This window comes from Copidosoma floridanum, unplaced genomic scaffold (genome assembly GCF_036245765.1).
Source record: "Copidosoma floridanum isolate Cflo_tuat_1 unplaced genomic scaffold, Cflo_Japanese_pri ptg000005l, whole genome shotgun sequence".
Classification (NCBI taxonomy): domain Eukaryota; kingdom Metazoa; phylum Arthropoda; class Insecta; order Hymenoptera; family Encyrtidae; genus Copidosoma; species Copidosoma floridanum.
In genome coordinates, this window is record NW_028321882.1 from 4,710,087 (window position 1) to 4,735,549 (window position 25,463).

General features: G+C 29.6%; 1 protein-coding gene across 1 annotated transcript in view; it reads left to right on the plus strand.

Annotated features, from left to right (window-relative positions):
* LOC149375650 (cuticlin-3) overlaps positions 1 to 24,990 on the plus strand; it is a 705,303-nt gene extending 680,313 nt beyond the window's left edge. Inside the window, exons 10-11 of the mRNA XM_089598075.1 lie at positions 23,919 to 24,108; positions 24,790 to 24,990. Of these exons, the coding sequence (XP_089454201.1) occupies positions 23,919 to 24,108; positions 24,790 to 24,989 (390 nt within the window). The 3' untranslated portion in view covers position 24,990. The remainder of the gene's footprint in view (positions 1 to 23,918; positions 24,109 to 24,789) is intronic.
* The last annotated feature ends 473 nt before the right edge of the window (positions 24,991 to 25,463 follow it).

The following is a 25,463-nucleotide window of genomic DNA, read 5'->3' on the forward strand; positions in this document are numbered from 1 at the left end:
GTTAAGTCAATTATGAAAGGAGGCTAACTTGATGTATATGATTTGAGGGCCCCTTTCATTTATGGTATTAGGAAAACATGATTTATTTACGTATGTATCCCAAGGAACTGCTTAAGATTCTTATTTGATTGTTTTATGTGCATATATTGTGTCATTTGTGTATGTGTATGGTATATAAGAACGAAACTTGAAACTCTGACTACATTACGATTTTACATTCCCTTCGTAAGAGTCAGAGGTATATTATACACTTTAATAGTTTGCGTTTATTGTATTTATCAAAATTTGTATTGTAAAGAATTTTTTTTTTACTCATAGATTTTCGTACCTGATGAGGGCCAGGGCATTGTTCAAACGGCCAAAACGTGGTTTTGTTTTTTAATAATTACAAAATATGAGAGTACCATAATTGGACGTTGTTTTGAATAATATTTATTTGTCAAGTTACATATTTTTTGAATTTTAGATAATGGAGCTACAGATTTACTGCCACAACTTATTATTTATTTGTACAAAAGATGACCAATGAACATTATTGATTTGAAACTGAGAGATTGGGGTATTGATCGATCTGACTCTGGTTTGATGATGGCGGAGGATTTTTTTTAATAAGTTAGTAACGTTTTTCACCTTTGGTGCGTAACAGCAGTCATAGTTTATTATTATTGTCTAGTTTATTACTATTATTTTATATGTTGATGAACATTCTTTGCACACGACGATGCCATTACGTCATTTTTGTGTTGAAAAAGACATTCAGTTGGTATTGTAATGTCTTGACATAGGATGTGGAATGAACAATAAAAACACCTTGAACAAGCAAATGTATTTAATAATATGTGTTATTATTTTTAAGCACCAATTCAATTACAATAAACGGTAGCTGAGCAAGCAGCTCGTGCTCGTCGCACATCTCAACATAGAGAGAGCACTCTGACGCTCGCACGACAATGCCGCTCGCAGCCGCTGCTTGGCGGCAGCACGTGCCCCTCTTGCCCACGATACCACAGATATTACTACCAACAAACGCAACCCATATAATACAACTCATGGACTTATTAATATTTTAATTTTTGGAAGGTTCTTACAAAAAATGTGTTACCAAATTAGGGATTAAAAATGGAGAAAAATTTATGGAAAAGCATCAGTTTGCACCAGACCTTAAAGATCCTTTACTGTCAATTGACATACGTAAGTTAATGACAAACGGATTTAAATTCTGTGGCTTGTCTTTATTAGATGCAAATACTAATGATTTTGAGTTTTTGATAGGATATTTAAAGAAAGTTAATTCTTCTATACTACCTGACAAAGATCTTGATTTTTCTATTATCACATGTCAAAAAACCATGGATTTTTTAGAAGAGATTTTGGATGCTAAATTGCTCCAAGAATTGAAAATACCTGAGGAGCAAGACAAAGATTAAAACGGGAATGCTTGCTACAAAAATTTTTTCTATTTATGGAAAAAATGCCGTAATCAACAGATAGCAGAGGATAAAGAAACTCTGTTGGTTGATACCTTTTATTCTATTTTTTAAGCAATTGTATTCACTAAAAATTTTTTTTAGAACTATTTGCTTAAAAATATTAAAAGAAGCTATCTATTACGTTATAAATTCATTATGTTTATTAAATGTAATGGCAATTAAATTATTTTAAGAAAGTGTTTAAGCTCTAAGTCAGGTAACTAACTTCGGTAACCAGACTTATCATATTTGTTAATTATTAGATTTTCAGCTCAGCCCCCCTTGACAATCTAGATTAAGGTACGAATAGAAATGCAAGCCATGATAACTTTACTGACCCGACATATACTCTAGAAAATTGACCTATCTAAATATTGAACACTGATTTTGACGTTACTAAGGATGGCTTCGTCAAAGTTACAATACCTACAAACAGAACTTTTGTATATCTTCTGCAATCAGTTTTTCCTGAACTTTCTGGTACTAAAGTATCAACAAATAGTTTTTCAGACAAAGCCGAAAAAATTTACTATAGCATCTATAAAGAAGTCAACTGAATAAACGAATTTTTTCTGAACTGCTGTTTATAAAGTTGAATAAAAGTAATGTCAACACGAAGGAAGATGTATTCTGCTTCTATAAATCATACCTTCCATTATTACAAAAACTTAAAGGTGCTGGGCGATGTTAATGCCCTCAAAGATCTTTTTGAGGGCATTAAACTTCCAAATAGTATTAACTTACTACTTCTGTAAAATATAATCATGCAAATCATCGTGATAAAAATATTACAATGTATTTTAAAACAAACTAAAAAACGGGAGAGATAATAAATAAATGCCTTAAATTAAGCTTATGCGTAATAATTTGGTCGGGATTTACAAAATATTAGTATAAGTCTTACAGTCAATCATTAAAGTAGTACTTTCAATGCTGCCGAAGTCAAATGAGCACCTTATTTCATATTAATTACGTAGTACCTAGACTTGGTATTACCTTTCATTGTCTCTATGGACAAATATATTTATACTTACAGAGAGATTGTGTCTTTCAGGCTCCAAAAAGATCTCACTGTCTACTTTTGTTGTAAAAACAACAAGTTAACGGCAAGTAAAAGAGTGCAGAAGCAAAAAACTTGATTGGAAAGGATAACAAGTGAATTGAAAGGTATACAATGCTTGCTTTGGAGAATTTGAACAAGCTAAAAAAATCCAAGGAGACAAAGGTCAGTTTAAGTCGTCTAACCCCAAAATTAACGTTATTATCACTATAGAAGAAAAAAAAACCAACAATGATTTCTGTAACGTTGAGGAAAGATGACTTGTTTGTACGAAAACTGTTAGGAAGCAGCTGGTTTATTTTAGATACAAGTCTACATTATCATTGGCAAACGTTTACGTCAAAAAAAAGTTAGCTAAGCATCTATTTAAATCGTCAAATACGATAACTTATAAGCTGTTGAAAGGGTCTACACAGATAAAGTACACTACGTTTCAGGCTAAGAATAATAGTATGACTTAAATACAAAGGTTACTACTGGTTTGTAATTTTCCATAGATGCTATTATTAACTCTTACTTTGAGCATGCATAAAAGCCTTAAGTACATGTTTTTCCTTACTTAAATCAAAGATTAGATCGTACTTTTCTAAACAAATCGCTTGCTTCCTTAAATATTTTTGAAATAAACTGGCACACATACTAAACGTGCGAGAAAGCTGTTGGCAAGGTGATAGATTTGAGGAATGGAAAACATGTTAAGCGGCTGCATCAAAAGAAAGATAATTATATCAAATGATTATATTAAAATATTACAGAAACATTATAACTTAATGTATATTTTGTAACATATACAAAAAAACTTACAAAAAATTTCTACTGAGGGATCAAACTTCGTATTTTTATTTTTAATATTTATTTATTTCAGACTCCGTTCCTTACTGGTTTGGAGAGGTTCCGTAATATTTTTGCACATTTAATACATACTCAAACTACGTTAAATAATATATTTATTTTTAATTCAACTATTCTTAATATTCTACTTTTGTCTCTTGTTAACATAATATAGAAATAAAACGAAGTTAATATTACTACAATTCCAAACATACAAAACTCAATTCTCAAAATTTAGAATTTAACACATGTCTATCAAAAATTCAAAAATTTCCAACCTAATTATCAAAATTATCAAAATTTCCCATATTTAACTCAATAAACAACTTTTCTAATACTACTAAACTATCAAAATTTCAAAAATTTACAACTCTTTTCTTAAAATTGCCCATATGTTTTCTTGTATTCTTCATTCTTTCTTGCATTTCTTTTTCTCTCTTCTGTCTTGTCCGACTAATCCTTCTTCTCTCTTAACTACCTTAATTTTCTGCATACTTTCTGATATCTTTTAGATCTTTTCTGACTCCTTCCTTTTTCTGATTACTTTTCTTAGCACTTCTACCTCTTTTGCATCATGGCTTAGTATTTTTTCCATTTCTTCTTTATTTCTCGTATCTCCGCAAATCTTTAGTAAGTGTTTATGATCTTTTTCTTCCTTCTTGCATAATCTACACTTTTTATCCTCCTCACCTTTCCAGTATTCTCTACTTCTACAATTATTTTCGCATCTAAACCTTGCTACTAACTTTCTATCCTTTAATGGCATATCCTTTTTCAAGTATTCTAGTTCAGCTTCTGTTCTTATAATTTTATATATTTTGTTGTACCGTGAATTCTCTATCTTTTCCATTCTCCTCTCTTTTTCTTTTCTTTCCTTGTTCATTAATGTTTTTTCTCTTACTTCCTCCCTAAATTCTACTTCTTTCATAAATCTTGTTTCTTTTACTTCCTCTTTCCGTAGTAATTCAGTTTTTTTTTTAATCCTTTCCTATTTTCTTTCTTTCCTTGTCCTTGTCCTTTTTTTATGCATTCTTTTACTAATTTTATGTCTGACTCATTAATTTTCTCTTCAAACTTTGACGCTCTCCTCAATGCTTTCATACTCATCCTTTCTAATCTACACTCCTCCTCCACTATATAATTTGGTGTATTGCTGTCTAATCCTAACATTCATTTTTTATATTTTCTCTGTACACTTTCTAGTCTTTCTTCTTCTTCCCAGCCCCTTACTTCATCACCAAATAGCGCTATACTTTCTACTAGGGCTGTAAATAATTTTCTTCTTCTTTTATAGCTATTCTGAAATATTCTGCTTCCTATGCTCCATGCATTTTTCATAGCTATCACTAATTTCCTTTTCCTTTCTTCTATATGCCTATCGTTTCTCCCATTTTTCTGTAGTATATATCCTTAATATCTTATTTCTTTTACTACTTCTACTTCCTTACTCCCCCACTTCCACCTTCTATCATTCCTCTTTCTTTTTTTGAACACTTAAATTTTCGTTTTTCTCACATAAAATCATCATGGTTTTATCTAGGTACTTTTTGAATCTTTTTAACATCTCTTTTAATTCTTCTTCTCTATCTGCTAATAATACTATACCATCCGCGTAAGATAGACTCCATACTTTTTCATTACCAACTCTGCATCCTCCCACCTGCCCTTTCTTTAATTCCTGCTCCAGATCTACTAAGTACACATTAAACAGCGTCGGGCTCAGTGGGCAGCCTTGCCTCACACCTTTCTCTGTCCAAAATTCCTTGGATTCCTCTCCTGCAATTTTAACTAGATTTCTCGTTTCTTTATAAATATCCAAATGCTTTCTTTAAATCAATAAAACATGTAAATAATTTTTCTCTTTCTTTGCTAAATTTTTCGTCAACAATGTGTTTTAATGTGTATATAGCTTCTATGACTCCTCTCTTTTCTCTAAAACCAAACTGGCTTTTTAATAATTAACCTTCGATTTTCTTTATTAACATCTCATTTAACATACTCGCATGAATCTTATATGCTGTACATGTCACTCCTCTATAATTTTCTAACATATCTTTATAACCTTTTTTGTAAATCAAACGAATTGTACCTTGCCTCCACTGATCTGGTAATCCTCCTTTTCCCCGTACTTTTTTCAGCAATTCCCAAAGGGCTGCATCCACTTCTCCTGGCATGTACTTCCTTACTTCATTTTCCAGCTTGTCTTCTCTTAGTGCTTTTACTACTTTTAATCTGGCTATCCGCCTCTCGAACTCTTTCTTGCTCATTTCTTTCTGATCCTCTGCATTTGTTCTTGCCTCTTCCTTTCTTGTCTCTTCTCTCACAATTCTTTCTTTATTCTTCTCATCTAATTTTTTCATAAAACACCTTCTCCACTCTTCTACTGTAAACTTTTTAGATATTTTTCTCCTTCGTTTTTTCCTGTACTTGTTTATATATTTCCACACTTCGCCTTCCAATATTAAATTTTTTATCTTTTCTTTTTCTAATCTTTCAAACCTTCTCCTTTTTTTCTCACACCAGCTCCTATACTCTCTTTTATATCCATGTAATAACTTCTTTCTATTTTATTTTTTCTCTACCTTTTCATTATTCTTCATTTCCTTAATCTAGTCTTACGCTTCTTGACATCCTATTGCGTAATCTATTACCGACTCCTGTGAATTCTCCTTTTTCCCTGTTTACCCATTTACTATACACCATCCTTCTTCTGTCATTTATTTTATTAGTCTTCTACGTTCCTCGTTGATCTTTTCGTCTTTTGACTTTCTTAACCTTACATCCTCGTCATCACTATTACTCTCACTATCACTTTCATTAATCTAACCTCCTTCTCTCCTAGTTCTTGCATTCGAATCTCCTAGTATAAGTACACATCCACTTTCCTTCGTTTTTACTTTTTCCTTTATGATTTCCATGGTCTCTGCTACATTTTGACAATGTACTCCTATGATTTTTCACTTCTGATTTCCGTGTTTAATCACCTGCAATAGTATATTATCGCTCCATACTTCATGATTTCTACTTTACAATTTTCGCTTATTCCTTATATTACTCCTCCTTTCGCTCTACTTTTTTTATGCTCTCTAGTGACTGCTATACTTTTCCACTTATAACTTTTTGACAACGCACTTTCTACATTAGCCCACTTGTCCTGTTCCAACCATGTCTCTACTAATATTATCACATCAAATTCACTTAAATACTTCCACACTTCACTGTCCTTATTTAGCACTCCCGCAATGTTCCACGCACAAACACTAAGATTTCTTCTTCTTACTCCCTCCTCCTCTACATCTTCTTGTTCTCCTCATTCTTGGCTCCTTCTTGTTTCCTCTATGAAATCTCCTTTCCTTTTATCAAATCTAAGCCATTTACCATCGATCAAAATCTTCATATATCCTACTTTTGTATTTTTTTCTTTGTTCCTCTGCTCTTTTAACTTGTTTAAAATAAATCTTTAGATCTCCCTTTTTCTCTCTGTTCGATCGCTTTTCATGTAAACTCCTCATTCCAGATGTTTTTTATTTCTCATTACTTCTTTCTTCATTTTTTTACTTTCCAGCCTTGCTACCACCAACTTCCTCACATTTTGCCCAGCGTTTACACTTATCTTTTTAGCCTTTTCTATCTTGACTTTTACTTTTATCTTTTGTTCAATATATTCTTTGATCTTTTTCTCCAAATTTTCTCTTTTAATATTTGCTCCTTTTATCACAATGTTCTGTCTCCTTTTTTCTCTCTCAGCTTTTTCTGTTTCCCATTCCAACTTGCTTATTCTTTCTTTTAACGCCTTCTTTTCTTCTGTCCACTGTTTCCTTTCTTTTATCCACATCTGTTTTTTCTTTTTTCAATCATCTTCTTTTCTTTCTAGACTACTAATCATGCTGTCCAACTTCCTTTCTAACCTGCTTATCTTATCGTTTAATTCTTCGTTCTCTTGACTTTCTTTTGTAAAATTCAATGGAGTCTGTTTCTTTAGTTTTGCATTTGTATTATTTCTTGTATTTATGCTTGTTGCAGGCGGCTTTTTGGCCATTTTTAAATTTTGCTGATGATTCAGTTTTTTACTTTACCGACTTCTCCACCGCTATTGGCCAGAAATCCTCTTTACCAGCCTTACTCGACAAAGAAGGGATCTTCCTTACCAACCTTAATATTGCTCTTTTTATCAGGGTCTTTCCTGATCTACCTCTCAGATTACCTCTTTTATCGACCTCTTTCTCCAATTGCCGCTTCTTTCTCCCTACAATATCTTTTCTAACCTCACTTTCTTTCAAACTTCACTGCACTTTTTCTTTTACTATCACCACTTAAACATTGTTTTCCTGTCCTCTTGTGTCTCGTTTTTCCTCTCACTAATACCTTTCTTTAATATCCCCTATTACTACTACCCACTTCTTACTTGCCTTACACGTGTTCTGTTCTCTATACCCTGACACTACCACACTAATCTTACTTCATCCTTTCAAACTTTTATAATTATTCACTTTATACTTTTTTAGAATTCAATACGTCCAATAGGTATACAAGAAAATGTCGATACACTTTAATCATTGTATCAATAGGCGCATATGTATGGATAGTGGTACTCTTTATACAAGCACTCTCTATTACCATCCATACTTGCCCTTTCTCAATAAATAAGATTTAGAAAATGCTTGACAATACAAATCCACAAAATTTCTTTTTCAAAAAATTTTCCTTTGGAGAAATAATTAAGAACGAGAAAAAATCCTCCCTGGGTGCAGATCGAACACACAACCTCCTGTTTACCAGACAGTTGCTCTAACACTTAAGCTTCCGAGGAGCTGTGCATTCACTCGCACCGTAAGTTTAGACAAATTCTCGTTTTCAATTCTTAAACTGTCTTTCACCTAAGCTCGATATTGTAGGCATGTGACTCTAATGCTTGTTGGTAAATTAGAATTTAATACGTCCAATAGGTATACAAGCGAACGGCGATACACTTTAATCATTGTTTCAATAGGCGCGTATGTATAGATGGCGGTACTCTTCATACAAGCACTCTCTATACACTTTTACACTTTTTTATCTGCTGCTTCCTCACTTTTTACTCTTCTTCGTACTTTTCGTTTCTTCTATTTTTACTTTAATTACTTTTTATTATTCTTTTCTATGGAGTGCTCTCTCGACACATCCGCACTCTCTCGCATGCACAACGGAACTCCACACTTTGTAATTATAATTGTTGTAAACAAAGTTTGAAGTAAAAGCACTGACTTTCTTCTACTACTTTCATTCAAGTGTCAACAGAAACATGACAACATAGTCTATTTTTCAACATAAAATAAGATAATATCCACAAAGGTTTTATTGAATAATTAAATGACGTTACAGTTACTATTTAAAAAGAAACAATGGTTATTTTAATATAACATGAGTGACCTTTTTCTGTTGTATTATTAAATTTAATAAGCTTAATGTTAAAACAAGCTTAGTAGATTGATAATGCATGCATTCATTATGGGTGAGCTGAAGTTATTATTTTTTTTTATGGTATTAGTATAAAACAAGAAAAAGAGAGGTGGCCCAATGCTTTATACAAAAATGTATAAAAAAGTTCTTATCATTGTAATTGATTTCAAATTACAACGTTGGTCGTCATCGTCCTTCTTTCAGGCCAAATCACTTCAATTTTCGTTTGATTTTTTCCTGATGCAAGCATATCAAGTTTTTTGGAAAAAAGTTTTGATGATAAGATGGTAGAACAAATTGCAGCTTTTTTTGATACGGGATGGCTCACTCGTGTGACAGATAGAACGTACGGCAGCTTATCGAGTACAGCTGTTTACATGGGTTACTATACCCGAAGAGTTGTAAGCGTCGTCACTGTAAATAAAAAACGTGCCAAAAGTGGTGTAGTCAGCCTTCTTTAATCATATATACACAAATGTACAATATTTTAAAAGATAAAGAGTTACTTTTAAAACATCCGCTAAAACATTTTTTCACTATGAGTAACCCACTTTATTTTTAAAGTGATAAATCAAACAGAAATAAAGTAAGTCAGTTTAACAAAATATTAAATGTAGTCATACAGTACAAAGAAATGCTAAAAATCATTCGTCGCAGAGAGTAACTAATATCTTTTTTCACTACATATACTTAGCTAACTCTCTGGTCAACTTTTCTACTCCTCTCTATAGTATAAGCATACAATAAGTACAACCTTTTTAGGCATTTTAAAGTTGTACTTCTGTAGACACGTTGTGCATGAGAGTGAATCAACGATTTTAGATTTTGACCTTGAGAAAAAGTGTGATGGAAGTGGATTTTGCTTGATTCTCCCCCTTCACCTCGACCCCCATGGCATTATTACTGAAAAAAGAATTCCTTCTGAGAAATAAACTTCATTCAAATCTAATAAATTATTTATAAGAATACAAACAAGTGAATGTCTTATTTCAGTACAATAAACAAATTTGTTTTCAACTCATAAAATTATATTTGGATCTAATAAATATTTATGTTAAGAAAATATCACGCATTTTTAAAAAAACTTAATATTTATTTACTATTAGTATCAATATATATTTGAAAATTTAGTGAACATATTTATTGATGAACTACATTTGTTAAAAAACAAAAAATTGTATCTTTTATTTGTACAGATGTTTACTAGGTTAAAATGTGTGGACTTATAATTTGTATTTTGAAAGAAAAAATGTTTTTTTTAAATCAAACTTTAGTTGTGTGCAATAAATGTACATTGAAATTTGAAATACTTGTTATTAAAATTAAAGAATATTAATTATCTAATATTAATCTTTTAATAACTGCTCTTTCAGGTTAAAAAAACATTTATTTTTTTCGAAACTAAGTAAAATAATAAAAAATAAATATTTATTTACTGTAAAAAAAGATTTATTAACAATTTATAAATACTTATGTACTTCGCAATTATATTTATCAAATTAACGAGTAAATTTTTTGAGATGAAAAAAAAAGTCATTTGTTACTAACAAATGTGTGTTAAAATCAGAAACGTTTGAATTAATAATGAGTATATTTATAAAATATTTCTCAAAGATTAAGTAATAATTTGTTTGTTCTAAAAACAAAAATAATTTGACTGAATTAATGATAATTAGCTCTGAATATTCTGAAACGAATTCCAATAAATATTTATTTATTTCGCATAAGGTTTTAATTAAAGTAAGAAACTTTATTTTTAGTTTGATATAATAAAATTTTGTTTCAAATGAATATGTACTTAAAACCCACATGATATCGTAAGTAAATTAATAAATATTTAATATTGTATAATAAATATTTCTTTAACTTAAAAAGGCCTCTTTCTTAAATTAAAACCGAAAAAAAAATTTTGGATTGAGCATTTTTTAGATATGGTTATATACATCTTAAAATGAGAAGATTTGTTGAATAATTACCTGTATAATTACTCTTGTTTAGGAGGATTGTTTTGCAACTTGATTAGGGTTTATTAATATTTGAATATTATTGGCACGTTATACATACATATACATATTTTTTTTACAGGATTATCTAGATAATTTGGTTGAACATTATTAAAATATTTGATATTTGCACATTAATTAGTGGTATATATTATATATTTATTTTATGTGGTACAGTAAGTCATATTTTGTAATGTTTTTATAATAACTATTATTAGTAATACGTGCCTATTTTGAGTAAATTGTAAAACTTATAAATAGCTTAAACAATGATGAAAACATTTGCCACTCCATGGGATCAAGCCCAAATCTTCCAGGTGATACGCTGACTCGTAGACCACTAACCTTAAGCCTGTTATGCCGAAGAAAAAAAAAACTGATACCATAGCTTTAAAGTATCCAAGATAAGTATGAATTTAATTTAAATAAATCAATACTGACCAGTGAACGATTTATTTAAAAAGAAAAACTATAAGTTTTCCTTAATTAATTATTCAATCACAAAACAGCTTATATATACGTATTTATATACATATGTATAAATTTGTATATAATTCAAATAACTAAGTACATTAATTTATACGTATAACGAGCAATAATGATTCGTAAGACATTATTTGAATTCCATAAATATTATTGTGAATAAACTAACAATTACGTCATATTTCTAATGATTTTAAAAAAATTAAAATTTTAAAAGATAAATTGCAAGTAAACAAAAAGAAGATATTTGTTCAATGCCTGACATAGCTAAACAGTAATCTTATAATACTTGTAACAAAATAAACAACTAAAAATAAGTGAATATTGGTTAATACTTTTGTGATGTAGTTTTTTCTAAGCCACTGGATGTCAAATGTAAAAAATAAATTAATTAAAATAAATATTTATTTGATTTATTCTTGGCAGTTAATTAATTATAAGAGTATGTTCGAAAAAACTTACTTTACTTGCATCCGATAAGTTGTTTGGGTAAAAGCGAACTAACTTTTGTTTAAATTAAGTAAATATTTAGGAATTCAAAGATCACCTTATAAAATAAATATACATGATCATCATAATCTGCTAAAGTGTGTCTTATGAACTAAGGTAATCTTTGAATTCCTGAATATTTACTTAATTTAAACAAATAGTAGTTCGCCCTTACCCAAACAACTTATCAGATGCAAGTAAAGTAAATTTTTTCGAACATACTCTTATAAATAATTATTGCCGAGAATAAATTAAATAAATATTTATTTAAATCAATAACAATATATATTATTAGTTTGAATAAACACTTAGTTAAATAACAAATTTTGCATGTCTAGAATATCGACAATCATGTGAATTGCTTCTAAAAAAATAAAAATTTGAAATAACAAATAAGTTGTCTCACATTTGTAACGAGGAAAAAAATATTTATTTTGATTTACTTAATGCATAAACTTTTAATATCAGTGCTTATTCGATCGAAGTTTATGATTTATTTGTTTGTATTCTTATAAACAATTTTGATAAATAAAACAAACGTTTATTTAGATTAATTACATAATATATTTTATTAGTTTGAATAAACACTTAGTTGAATGACAAGTTGTGCGTGTCCAGAATATCGCCCATCATATGAATGTCTTTATAAAAAATTTTATTTAAAACAATAAATAAGTTGTCTTATTTGTGATAAGAAAAAAAGTATTTATTTTGATTAACTATACATGTAAATACTCTAACCATTTGCGCTTATTTGATCAAAGTTAGTAATTTGTTTGTTTGTATTCTTAAAAATAGGTTGCTCAAATCAAACAAATAATTAGTTGGTTTTATTTGAATAAATATTATAATAGTTTAAGTGTATAATTAGCTGAATAAAGAAGATAATATCATATATTCAATAAATGTAATAATAAGCTCGTTAATAAGCTCGTGAATAATAAATGTACTGATTTTTTTATACAACAATAAACATAATTACATGAACTCTGAAATAACGTAGACATACGTTGCACTTTCTAATGCACAATCACGTACGTCATCATTATATATACCATAAACACATACGTGTAAGGATTACGTGTAATAATTTTGTGCGGTAACGGCTGCTAACTACTATGCAGGCAACGCATGCACAGCATGTGCAGAATGCGTGATCAAAAGTTGCGGCAGCTACTGCCACTAGGAACATGGCTCTTGTCGTTGCTACATTTTGTATAGAGTAGATACACATAGTGGTAACGGATGTCGCGACCTTCTTTCAATGAAGTACGAAGTTATACTTCCATAAAATTGTATAGCAAATAATATAATTTTGAGTATAAAAATATCTTGTATGAAACAATATTGTGTACGGAAGTGGTGCAATTTTCGTGGAAATAAGAATACCTACGTCAATTGGGTATGATTTTAATTATTATTTACTGAGCTGATGGTTATAAAAAATTTATTACAGCACAGTACCATAAAAATGATTTATAGGCTGGCTGACACAAGACTGCGCTTTTTCAAAACAACTTCCTACCACCTGTACGCTAATTACGTCTGTAACGTCACGCTCACATCTATCACATACGATCCCACACTAATTTATAGTCCATGTTTAATACCCAAACTATAATTGTACATGGAAAATTGAGAAAAACCATCCTGAAGTATAGCTTTCTTTAATAGGGTAGTATTACATGCCAGTAAATGTCCCTTCAGGACGTTCATCACACACAGATTTTTTTGACAGGTATTATTCAAACGTCAAATTTATATTGAAATATCATTAAAAATACCGATAAAAATTGCAGCTCGTTCGACTTTACCAATATTATATGTATGTTAAATTTTAGAAAACCGATATTAAATATGTAACGTTACGAAAAAATCACGTTTAATAGCGTTTATATGTTTTGTAGGAATCTCCCAATTTCTTGGGTACACTAGATAACATTTAGATAAACCCATTAAATTTTCGACTAGACTTACTAGTTATTTTTTGAATAAATTTAGAAAACGGGGATAAAGTGTGCGTAAGATCATGCATGTGAGTTTATCCACATGAGAAAAACAATTGCTAGCTTTACTGCACACATTAGCGTTCCACTTACTCCTCTGAACTTTTCCCCCACTAACTATGTAAAGAACGTCCTTGAAGACATAAGATTACTATAACTACAAAAAAAAAGTTGTAAAAGAATAAAACACAATAAAAATTCATGATTGTATTTGCACAGTACGAATAAGCTTTTTTTTCATTTTTCAAAAATTTAAAAAAGTATTAAAAATCACTGTAACAATTTTTTGTTTACTATAAAAAAAACAAATTTAATACATAGAAATAAATATTTCAAAACGTAAGGAAGGTGCTCTGTTAAAATAATTTACTAATTTTCAAGTTGTCTGAAAATACAATTTTATAAGAGTATTCTATTAAGTAAACTATTTATTAATTTAATTCATAACGAAACCAAATGAATAAATATATATTATACAAAAATTTACAAAAATAAAAAGAAACGAACTAAACCATGATATGTGGGAACCAAGTTCTCTAAATTGGAACGGTTTGTAGCAGAGTGGATAAGGGCCTCGTCTAGTGTGCAGAAGATTCGGGATATAAAGCTCTCTGGAAACTGTTTTGTTTCGCTTTGTTTTCTTTAATTAATTCATTTATGTATATATATTTATTTATTATTATTTTTTTTCCTTAGAAGTTGTTCAAAAGTAAAAGAAAATAAGAGAAACTGAATTCATGAAATTTAAAATGTGTAGCATGGTGATGTCATGTGATGAAATGTTGTGTAGAGAAAACCGGAAGTATACTAAAAAAAAAGTTTTGTCAATTAAAATAAATGCATTTATTTGAATTTAACTTACTTAAACCAAACAAATGTTTAGTTGTTTTTTTTAATAATTATTGGTATGAACTAAATAATTAATTAGATTATTCTCTGAATAAAGAGAACCCATTATGCTGCCGAAAATCTGTTTATAAAATTTTTTATTAAAGGTGAAGTAAACATTGTTGAATAAAAATTTTTCACATTTTATCATTCCATGATAGGGAATTTTTCATAATCTGTGGATTCGCATATATCTAGTTTCCAAACTATTTACGACTGATTCTAACAAAATGTTGGTACATAGAGAAATAACATCCAAAGAAATAAGAAAATAACTTTTCGGCTCTCTAAGATTTTTAATTTGTTTTATAAGTTCAACGCTATTATTTAAATGTGAAAAAGGTTTTTCAAATACTATAGAAAGAGAATTAGAAAGGATTGAGGCGAGTGTGTGTGTAGAAGAATAAACCGATGAAATAGTAGGTCTGAATGAAAGAGAAGGTTTTTGTATTTTTTGCAACCCATAACATCTAGATAAATATTTTTGTTGTCAACCAATACTACAAAAACTGCATTTTTTTAGATAAATTGTATGTTTTTCCACGCTCACCAACAGAAGTTGACCATCGATAAGTCACTCTAAGTCTTGGACCTAACCAAGAATTTTATATTTTTTATTGAATGTAAAAGTCTAGTTAAGAAGATTGCAATTGTAAAAATTTGGATTGCCACTATTCTATACACACGTTTTTAAAAACAGCGTGATAGTATCAAATGTACTGTTTATTTTAAATGTGAAGTTCATCGACATTTTTTGTCAACGTTCCTCTCATAATTTGATATACTGCTTGAAATATTGAAGATTTGTATTTTGTATGCTGATGGGCATGCTTCGAGGTAAACTCACTCATTGCTGTTTATTAAGTGCCCTAGGTAAGTGACTCAAGCATCTCCACTTTTTTTATAACAAATAGTGAGTGTATAATTTACTTAGTTTACGAGTCAGGATATAATTTTTTTTTTTTTTTTTTTTTTTTTCTATTAGAGAAGGTGAAGAGAAGAACATTTTCATGAAAATGTGCATGGAGTCACTAGTTTTAACCTGTGGACAATAGGTGCTTGGGCATTGATGGATATGGGTAAACTGATGAGGAGGGGTAAGTGGGAATCGTAGGAATAAGAATAATTGTAAAAAATTTAACTAGGTATTGAGGATGGTTGCAAATAGAATTTATTAGTGTTTGAAAATAAGAACAGTATGTTATATATAATAAGCAAAATAAAAAATCGTATGTTATATAGTATACACAATCGGATGTGTGCGTGTGTATGTTAATGAACCTATATAATTATTATTACAATCCGTACAGCACAGAAAAATTTTTTTTTTTTTTAATTGACAAAAGTGGAGGGCATACTGGCAAATCATTTACTTTTAACAGTATCTGCTTTTTTATATTTTTTACAGCATAAGCGTGGACATTGTAATCGAAATTAAAGACTTCGAAAACTTTTAAACGGAGAAAAACAGTATTTTTAATTTAAATTACTTGCAGTACTTTGCTAAACTGAGCTTCAGAGTATTCTTAAAAGCCTTAAAGCAAGAACATACCTGTAAAATAGTAGATATTATAAAAAGTCACGTTTTGATACAATGTAGATGAATTATTTCTTTCAGAAAATGGTCAATTTGTCTCGTTCTCAGAATACTCTGGACCCCAAATAATATTAGACGTGGGCAATTGAAACGAATTCACTTAATATAGCAATCTTAATAACATTTTATTTACGATCGTTTTCAACTAATTTTTAGAACGTATTTATTGAATTTTAATATCGTTAGATCTGCTACTTTTTGGATATTGGACTACTTTTGCTGTGAATTCTGACCATCTGTCTCCGAACAACAAATTATAATTTGTCAAGGTACTTGATGAACTGTCAGTGCTAATGTTTCATAGCCCTTTTTTCTATGCTTCCTAGATTTTCGTCTCGAAATAAGCTTGTAGCTAGGATAGAAAAAAATTTTGTTTGATGATACAGTCACATAAGAAAAAGTTGGAAATGCGTTTAAAAAAATTAAGTATGGGAGCTTGCTTTTTTTTTTTTAAGGTAGTTTTTCAAACAAGTTCACTTAATTCTTGACAAAGAAAAATGATACTATCAATACTTGGAGCGAAGTATCTAATCAATTTTTGCTAGTAAGAGTAATGCATTAACTTAAAAAAAGAGCATCTAAAAGAAATGACTAGGTATTGGAAACAAGTATTAAAGCGCTTCTCCCGAAAAATGAACTATTATATTTTTGCTTGAAACTTTTTTTATTGCTAGATGACGTATTAATACACATTTTCTGAAAATTTGAGCAAAATTGTACGTTTAGTTATTGCGTAAAACCATTTCAAAGTTCAACAAATTTGTATGCATCTCTTTGTCTAACACACGGTGTCTTATGGCAACGGCTGTTGCCTCACTGCTCTGTTTTGTAGATTACTCGGAAAATAAATTATTTGTCTTTAATTTAAAACCATCACCACATAGTTGTAGGTTCCAGAAATGTTTTAGTCAATTGAATAGAAACCTTGTAAGTTTACTTCTATTAGTAATTTGAGTTTTAAAGTAGCAAGCAACAAAAATTAGAGGTTACTTTTGTCACGGAATTATTTGGTGAAACGCAGTTGGCAACATGTATTTTCTGCACCACATTCAAATTGAATTACGCACAGAGGTATGCAGAATACTTGCGCAAGAATTTTTTTCCAATAATAACGAGTCACATAAGGTAAATAATTACTATTATTATGAAACTAATTATAAATTACAAGATTGTTTACATTTGTATATTTGAATTGATGTTTATTAAACTGACAAGTATTAATCACAGTTATGTTGTAATAAATACATAAATTACACAACTTTTAAGTAGAGAAATGAATAATTAAATTTTGCATAATTATGTTGTGTACAATCAGCTGACAAACTATTACATACACAGACGTACTGTTTCTCTCATCCGCTTGAAAAAATATCAAATACTTGGTTAGGTCCAAGACTTAGAGAGACTTATCGATGGTGAACTTCTGTTGGTGAGCGTGGAAAAACATACAATATATCTTAAGAAATGCAGTTATCGAGTATTGGTTGACAACAAAAATATTTATCTAGATGTTATGGCTTGAAAAAAATACAAAAACCTTCTCTTTCATTCAGACCTACTATTTCATCAGTTTATTCTTCTACACACACACTCGCCTAAATCCTCTTTAATTCTCTTTCTATAGTATTTGAAAAACCTTTTTCACATTCAAATAATAGCGTTGAACTTATAAAACAAATTAAAAATATTAGAGAACTGAAAAGTTATTTTCTTATTTCTTTGGATGTTATTTCTCTCTGTACCAACATTTTGTTAGAATCAGTCGTAAATAGTTTGGAAACCAGATATATGCAAATCCACAGATTATAAAAAATTCTCTATCATGGAATGATAAAATGTGAAAAATTTTTATTTAACAATGTTTACTTCACCTTTAATAAAAAATTGTATAAACAGATTTTTGGCAGCCCGATGGGTTCTCCTGTTTCTCCATTACTAGCTGATTTAGTTTTAGAAGATCGTGAGATGGAAGCCCTACGTTTTTTATAAGAAAGTCATAATTTCATTTGTCTTATACATAAAAAATACATCGATAACACTCTCATATGTGTACACAAAGATTAGGTACAACTATTTTTACAGATTTTCAATAAACAAGACAATCACTTAAAATTTACTCACGAAGTAGAGAAAAACTTCTCTATAAATTTCATAGACATTACAATTACACACAAAAACTTAAAAATAACCGCGAATTTGTACGTTAAGCCAATTTCATCCACTAGAATAATTGATTTTAATTCCAGGCATCCCCGACCGTTAAAGCTCAATTCTGTATACAGTTTAGTGGATCAAGTTATTCTTTTATGTGATAAATCCTTCCACAGGAAAAACATTTTTATGGCTAAAAGTATTCTACGCGATAACCTCTATATTGAACTTTTAATACAAAAATACATCAAGAAAAGACATTACAAAATAAAGAATACTAATAATGATGGTAACTTTTTACTAAATAAGAATCTTAGTGCTTAAATAAAACTTTTTATCCTTTACAACCCGTTACTTGTCAAATTTTGTTAAAAAACTCTAAAAAAAATTAAATCTACAATTTGACCTTACTATTTAAAACAAATTAGATAGTGTTATTTTTCTTAGAGAGCATAAAATTGATGAGCTTGATCAAACTAATGTTGTGTATTATTTCTTTTGCGATTTTTGCTCTGCATCATATGTAGGGGAGACAAAGAGAACATTAAAAAAAAGCCTGAACGAACACAAAAGTACAAAGAAAGATGAGTTTGTTGTCGCCTTACACATAAAAGAATTCAACCATTACTTTAATTTTTCTTAAATGAAAGTTCTAGACCATTCATTAGATGGACATGAAAGATTAATACAGGAATTCACAATGAATAAAAAAGAGGATACCTTATTTCTCAATAACAAACATAAAGTTTTTATTAGTCATTTCTTCTAAATACGTATACACCTTATTTATATACGCTAAGAAACTTACATTTATTGTTTGTATTTATAAATAAAAGTACATATATGTTCGACAGTTACGTTATTGGTTTAAGGTGACCAAGAGTCTGTAACGATCGTGTTAACAATATAGACGCAAGTATTTATTATTAATATTTATAAACTGTGGCCCTACGATGTTATTTACGAGAATTGTTGTGTTTCTGGTTTTTGTTTCCTTTGTTAATAAAGTGAGCCTGATGAGGTTGACGTTAAGACCAACGAAGCGCTATTTAAACTAACACCTGTTTTTTTGGAGTTTTTATTCGTACTCCCAAACTAGCACTTACTGATCGTGTGCTTAGGCACTGACCCTCGAGTAATCATCGAAAAAACTGAGAGCAGAACGACATGTTTAACAAACAAAATAAAAAAATTCCCTTAACGTTGTACCTGTTTTAGGACTTATTTTTATGTTTTCTTACAATTAGTCTTAAAGAAGATAGATACTCTGCTGCAATACTACTTAAGAATTCTTAAAAAAAACGATTCATAAATACAGTTTACATTAGTTTGCCAAGAAATATGCATTAACAAACTGAAAATAAGATGGCGCAAGTAAATATGATTTGGCATACATATGCACTAGTGGTCCTTCGTGTGCTAACCTACAGGTGACGATAAAATAAGTCTTTACATTAGCTTTAATGTTTCTGAAACGAAATTGAATGAGGTTTTCTCCTCTTTTTTGTGACTATTCATCCATTTTAATGTTCTTTGTCATTGTGATACGTTATTTATATAATAAAAAAGATAGAAAAATGTTGTACTTAAGGAGAACTATGTTAGACCAATGAGAATTCATTGTTATCAGTGGATTTATAACTATATCCAAAAAATATATAAGCAATTAGATACTAACAGTAAATAATTCTTTAGTATAACACCTTGTATTCTAATACAATTTTTGTTTACGAAACAATAAAATAGGAAGAATATTTTTCATATACAGAGAAAAGAAACGTATTATGTGATACAAATCAAAAAATTTATTTGTAGTATTCAGTTCTACAATTTATAACTTTTTTTACTTGACAATCTTGCTCTGATAAAAACAATTGATCAAGTTTAAAAAACAATAAAGAAATATTGCAGACCACAAAAAATACGTACTGAAAATTGTACTTGTCTTATTTTGTTATTGTTTATTGTCTAGTCTATTAAGACGTTTTATTATTTTAGAGGTGTGGAAAATTGCAGTCATGTTATAATTCATAGTAAAGTAAGACTCAACGAATAAAAGAGTAAAATTTTACAGCATATTGCTAACAAAAATAGGTGGAAACTCATGTTTAATTTTTAATCTTTACGGAGATCTTACGATGGATTTCAAATTTTGTACCCTGAGTTGGGGCTTTTTTACCTTATTTTGCCTTACGTAGAACAAAAATTAAAATTTTCTAATAAAAAGGTTTTTTAAAGATAAAATCTTCAAAGTTGGAGGTTTATTAGCAATAATACACGTTAAGATTATCAAATTTTTAGGTTGATCGTATTTAAAATTGAATACTGTAGAAAGTTAATAGTTAAAATTAACATAATAATTAAAAAAATACTTGTTTCTATGATAAAAATAACCACATATTTTAGTAAAATTGAGATATACTCGCAATATAAAAAAATGACTATGCTACTCAGTATAACCATATTATATTGAATTTTTCTAATTAACATAGTAGTTCTTACTTTGTTCAAAAAAACTTTCACATTAAAGAAAAAATAAAATCTTCATTTAAATTGTTCATGCTCAAAGAATCTGTTATTCACAGAAAATTAGGATATAGAAATTTTTTTTTCTAAAAATTATCGATATAGGTCTGTTTACAAACACTTTTATTTCAAAAAGGATCAGCTGTGACGGGGAATCCAACCTTTATCCTGTAATTTTCAAATCTGGCTTCGTACCCCGTAGATCATGGTTTGCCATGTCTGCATTATCATCGATAAAATAGATGTAGGAGCGTGTACTATTTGTGTTTCATATAATAAAGTGTAAGATTAAGGGATTACCTGCAGGATACAGTGTTGACCCTAAAAAGCCAGTCAATTTAAAGTTGTTTGTAAGTATAAAATGTTGACCCTTACAAATCAAAAAATACATTGTTTGTTTTAGTTAATACCAGTCTTAGAGATTTGGGTCAGTCACTCATAAGCTGCTTCTGAGCCTGACTAGTTTATTTTCTGCATTAAATGCATTTACGCAGCAGGGCACTAGTGATCTGACGATACCGTAGTATTTAGTACATCTGACAAATTAAGAACAGTGTTGCCTGCACTCTGCCATGAAAGGTCAAGAGATAATAATGAGGGACTGCTAAATCAATGGGAAGACTTTTGGGTGGCAAAATGAGAGGAAATTTAGCACCTTTCTGACTGTAACATTGACAAGCTCATCATCTACTCTAAGTTGTCCATCCATGAAGACATATCATTCTTTAATTAAAGAACTATTCGATCTTAAGGGATCGGATTGAGTCTCAACTTCTCCAGAGACTTAAGAATAAGTTTTATACTCCACAGTGTAGTAAGCTTTTTAACGAGTTTGAGCCCGAAGATAGCAAGCATTGTTTGTTTTAAACAGTAGGAGAATTGTAGTATGTTTTTGAAGAGTATAAAATAAGTTAACGAAAGACAAGTCTTTGAATTTCCATAAAGGAGCACTTAAGTAACTTAATTTTATAATCCAAGAAGCACTCAAGGCAAATCGATTAATCAATTTTTAGGTAAAGCGCAAATAGTAAACAGGGATTCCCAGAAACTTAGACTAGTCGTTGTACACACGATTCAGATCTCAAGCCTTGTGATTAATGAAACAACGCTTTGTAAACTCAAGCGTTAACCTCTTCAGGCTTTGTTATTAATTTAATTAACAAATCAATGAAAAAACTAAAAAAATATACATAAAAAAATATGTAAGCAGATAGTCTTTAAGACAACTATTAAAGAAATCATTTAACGTAGTGAGAACTGTCCACATGCAAGTAAAACAGAAAAAAGCTTTCACACAACACGAAGTCATTAATTTGTGACACAGCATCCATATTCATGCAATTAAGACCAACCATCTGCTTAACCAAAAATCCCACTTATTATCTTGTCAATACAGCTTACAACAATTTTAATCCCTGAAAAATTGAATCAAATTACATTGTGAGCATTAATGCAAATTTGATTAACGAAATTTTGAAACTATAAATTCTGAGTATTTATGTGTTGATCTCATAATATGATGTATCCAACTTGACTAATATTTAAAGTGACTTTGTTTTTGAAAGACTTGAAAGACGTGCACACCGTATGCTTTAAGCATCGAAAATTCCTTTTGCAGAAACAACTGATACAGCAAACTTCTTATTTAAAAATAAGTTACTTACATGTATGTAAATAACATCAGTATATTTATGTACATACTTGTACATCAGTAACTCGTCTTTTACAATAAAATTTAATACACACTACTATTCCACACGATTCACAAACATGTAAGCACTGTGTAGTGCTTGTATTTCATAGTCTAGGGTCCACACTTAATTTCTTACAAATGGCACAATCATACTTAAATTAGACATGTCCTTTTTTTCTGCAGACGTTGTGTGGACTTATATTTTTTTATAATACATCTTTTTTGAATGGTAATGTATTAATACTACAAAATTGTTATTTTTACTACAAGTCATAATACAGTACAAAGCCATATTTTTTGCCGCAAGAATAGAAAATAACGTGATGAAAGTGATACTAATGTAGAATAAGAACATATTAGATGTTTTCCAGCATTTTTTTATATTTAATAAAAACTACAAAACAATAAGCTCTGACATCTTATTCTGTATTTACTTGCAAAAAGGAGATGTTTTGTAACATAACTTTGTAAATAATGATAAATAATAGACTTTCTTTACAAAGACAATGCAGAATATTTGGGAGAAGGATTTATGTCTTAGATGTTTAACAATAAAAAAAAAGTTTCAGTTGAGCCTGCGTGTATGTTGGTATTGAAGTCTAAAAAAATTAAAGTTCGTACCAGATAAAAATGCTACGTAATTTGTACCATTAATCTACTGTTTTAATGGACTAAGTGATATAAATGATTGATTTAATGTTTTATTCTCATTTTGTCTACAAAGAAAAAAAAAAGGTTATTTCATATTATTTCACATAGCTAAGGTCTTGTAATTCGCAAAGACGATCGTTACGGTTGATGGAATCGATTTGACTTTTGAAAAGTTTTGCAGCCGTGCATGTATGTCCTTTGCATATATATTTAATAATATTACTTTACGCAAATTACTACTACAGGATCTGCACCAAGAGTCTCAAATGCGGTGAGCAGCTGTGTGCTGAAGTATACTTGTATATTCTGCTATAGCACAGGATTCGTTACTGCCTTCAAAATTGCTCGTCTGCACTGTATTCATAAAAACGTGCATGTGTCTTCTTATGATGTGCGTGCTCTTCTTAAGAAACTACATGCACTATGTAACCAATATTTTCTTTCTATTTAATTATATAGAAAAACTCTTGACTTACGTTATGCATCTAAATTTTTCCGGCTTACTCCCTAGCAAAATGCATAACAAAGATCCACACTCTCAAAGTAAAAAATCAAATTGATAAATAAATTAGTTGTAGCTTTTTTATAACCTTGTTTAATTTGTTTTAATAATAACATTTTTTTTAATACAGAGTCAGCCATGTCATTGGAGGAATGCTAAGTCCGTCGTAAAGCGAGCTGTAGTAGATATTCTGAAAGGCGAATCAACACCAGCTGCAAGTTTATCAGAAAACGTCAACCTTTTTCAGTCTCTCAGAGTTCTACAAGAAGGTGAAGCAGATTCTGAATTCTTCCAGAATACTACATCACTTCTACGAACAAGTAAGTAAACTGCTTATCGTTATTTAAATAATCCTAAGTTTACAGTTCAACTAAAAAACATTTTTTTTATATGAATAAATTCACTGAGTAAGATTTATTCAGAAAGAAAAAACCTTTTTGTTATAATCAAGATAACTTGAGGAGGTACCCAAGTACTTAATTTATAAAAGAGATCTTATTGAAACTCCATACGATCGGTACCTAATGTACTTAAAATACACTGTTAAATTACTGTAAAAATTTGTTACTCATTTAAGAAGATAAATTTCACGTATTCTTACAAAAAAAGTCGAATCGTTGCAATCTCAAATTTTTTTTTAAAATTTGCAAAGTTGGTCTTAATGAAAATGCGTGAGAACGTAAGATAGTATAAGAAAAATTAAAGTATTTTTCACTATAAAATGAGCTTACTTCTGGATATAACTATAAATCAATAATTAACGACATTTTGTAATTTCATTACCTACTCTAAAAATCAAATTAGCTCGGTACATTTGATTACCTTTTTATTAATGGCATAAAAGTTTTAGTAATTATAGAGAATATGAAAAAGTACAAGTTATATGATTTATTAGGTGACATTTAAGATGTAAAAACTTAGGATGTACGTCAGTTTTATGATTAATCAAGCAACAGACTAAAGTGATTAAAAACTAATCTAAATTTTGTTTATGTTTCAAGGTAAAAAAGAGGGCCCGAATGGAGACCGCATTTGTCTACGACCAAATTTTGTCAGCATTACAATTGGCTTAGGATGTGGAACTTTCTGTATTATGATTGGTACAATTTTAGCAATGTGTTCCAGAATGCGGCGAGTTACGCGAGAGAAGCTTCTTTCTGACAGTATAAGCTACATGACGCATAAGGGACGAATCAATTAGAGCAGATCATAACATATTAAAAGAGAGCCATCTTTTCTCTCTCTCTCTCTCTCTCTCTCTCTCTGGCTCGTTTATTATTCTTCTTCCTCTTTCTTTATCTGTCTATTCATTTCTCAGAATTTTTTTCTTTTTTAATTCATATTAGTTTATTTTTTTTTTTCTGTTATTAATTACTACTGTAACACCTTCTCTAACTAAACTTACTTCATTAGTCGGAACAACTTATTTTCTTGCTTTTTTACTATTTAACTGCTCAATAATGCTTAATACCATAGCTTCTACCATAAAATTGTAGGATACCGTAATTTAATCTGTTATACTAGAAAAACGTAAAAAATCATGATGTTTTGTAACACAAAAGCCAACTATTATAGATTGTACGTAGTAAAGAAGGTTTTGTCGTCAAAAAGTACTTTCTTACTTTGTTACATATTTTAATGTCAAAGGGTTTTCTGTGATGAGCTATAAGTTTAC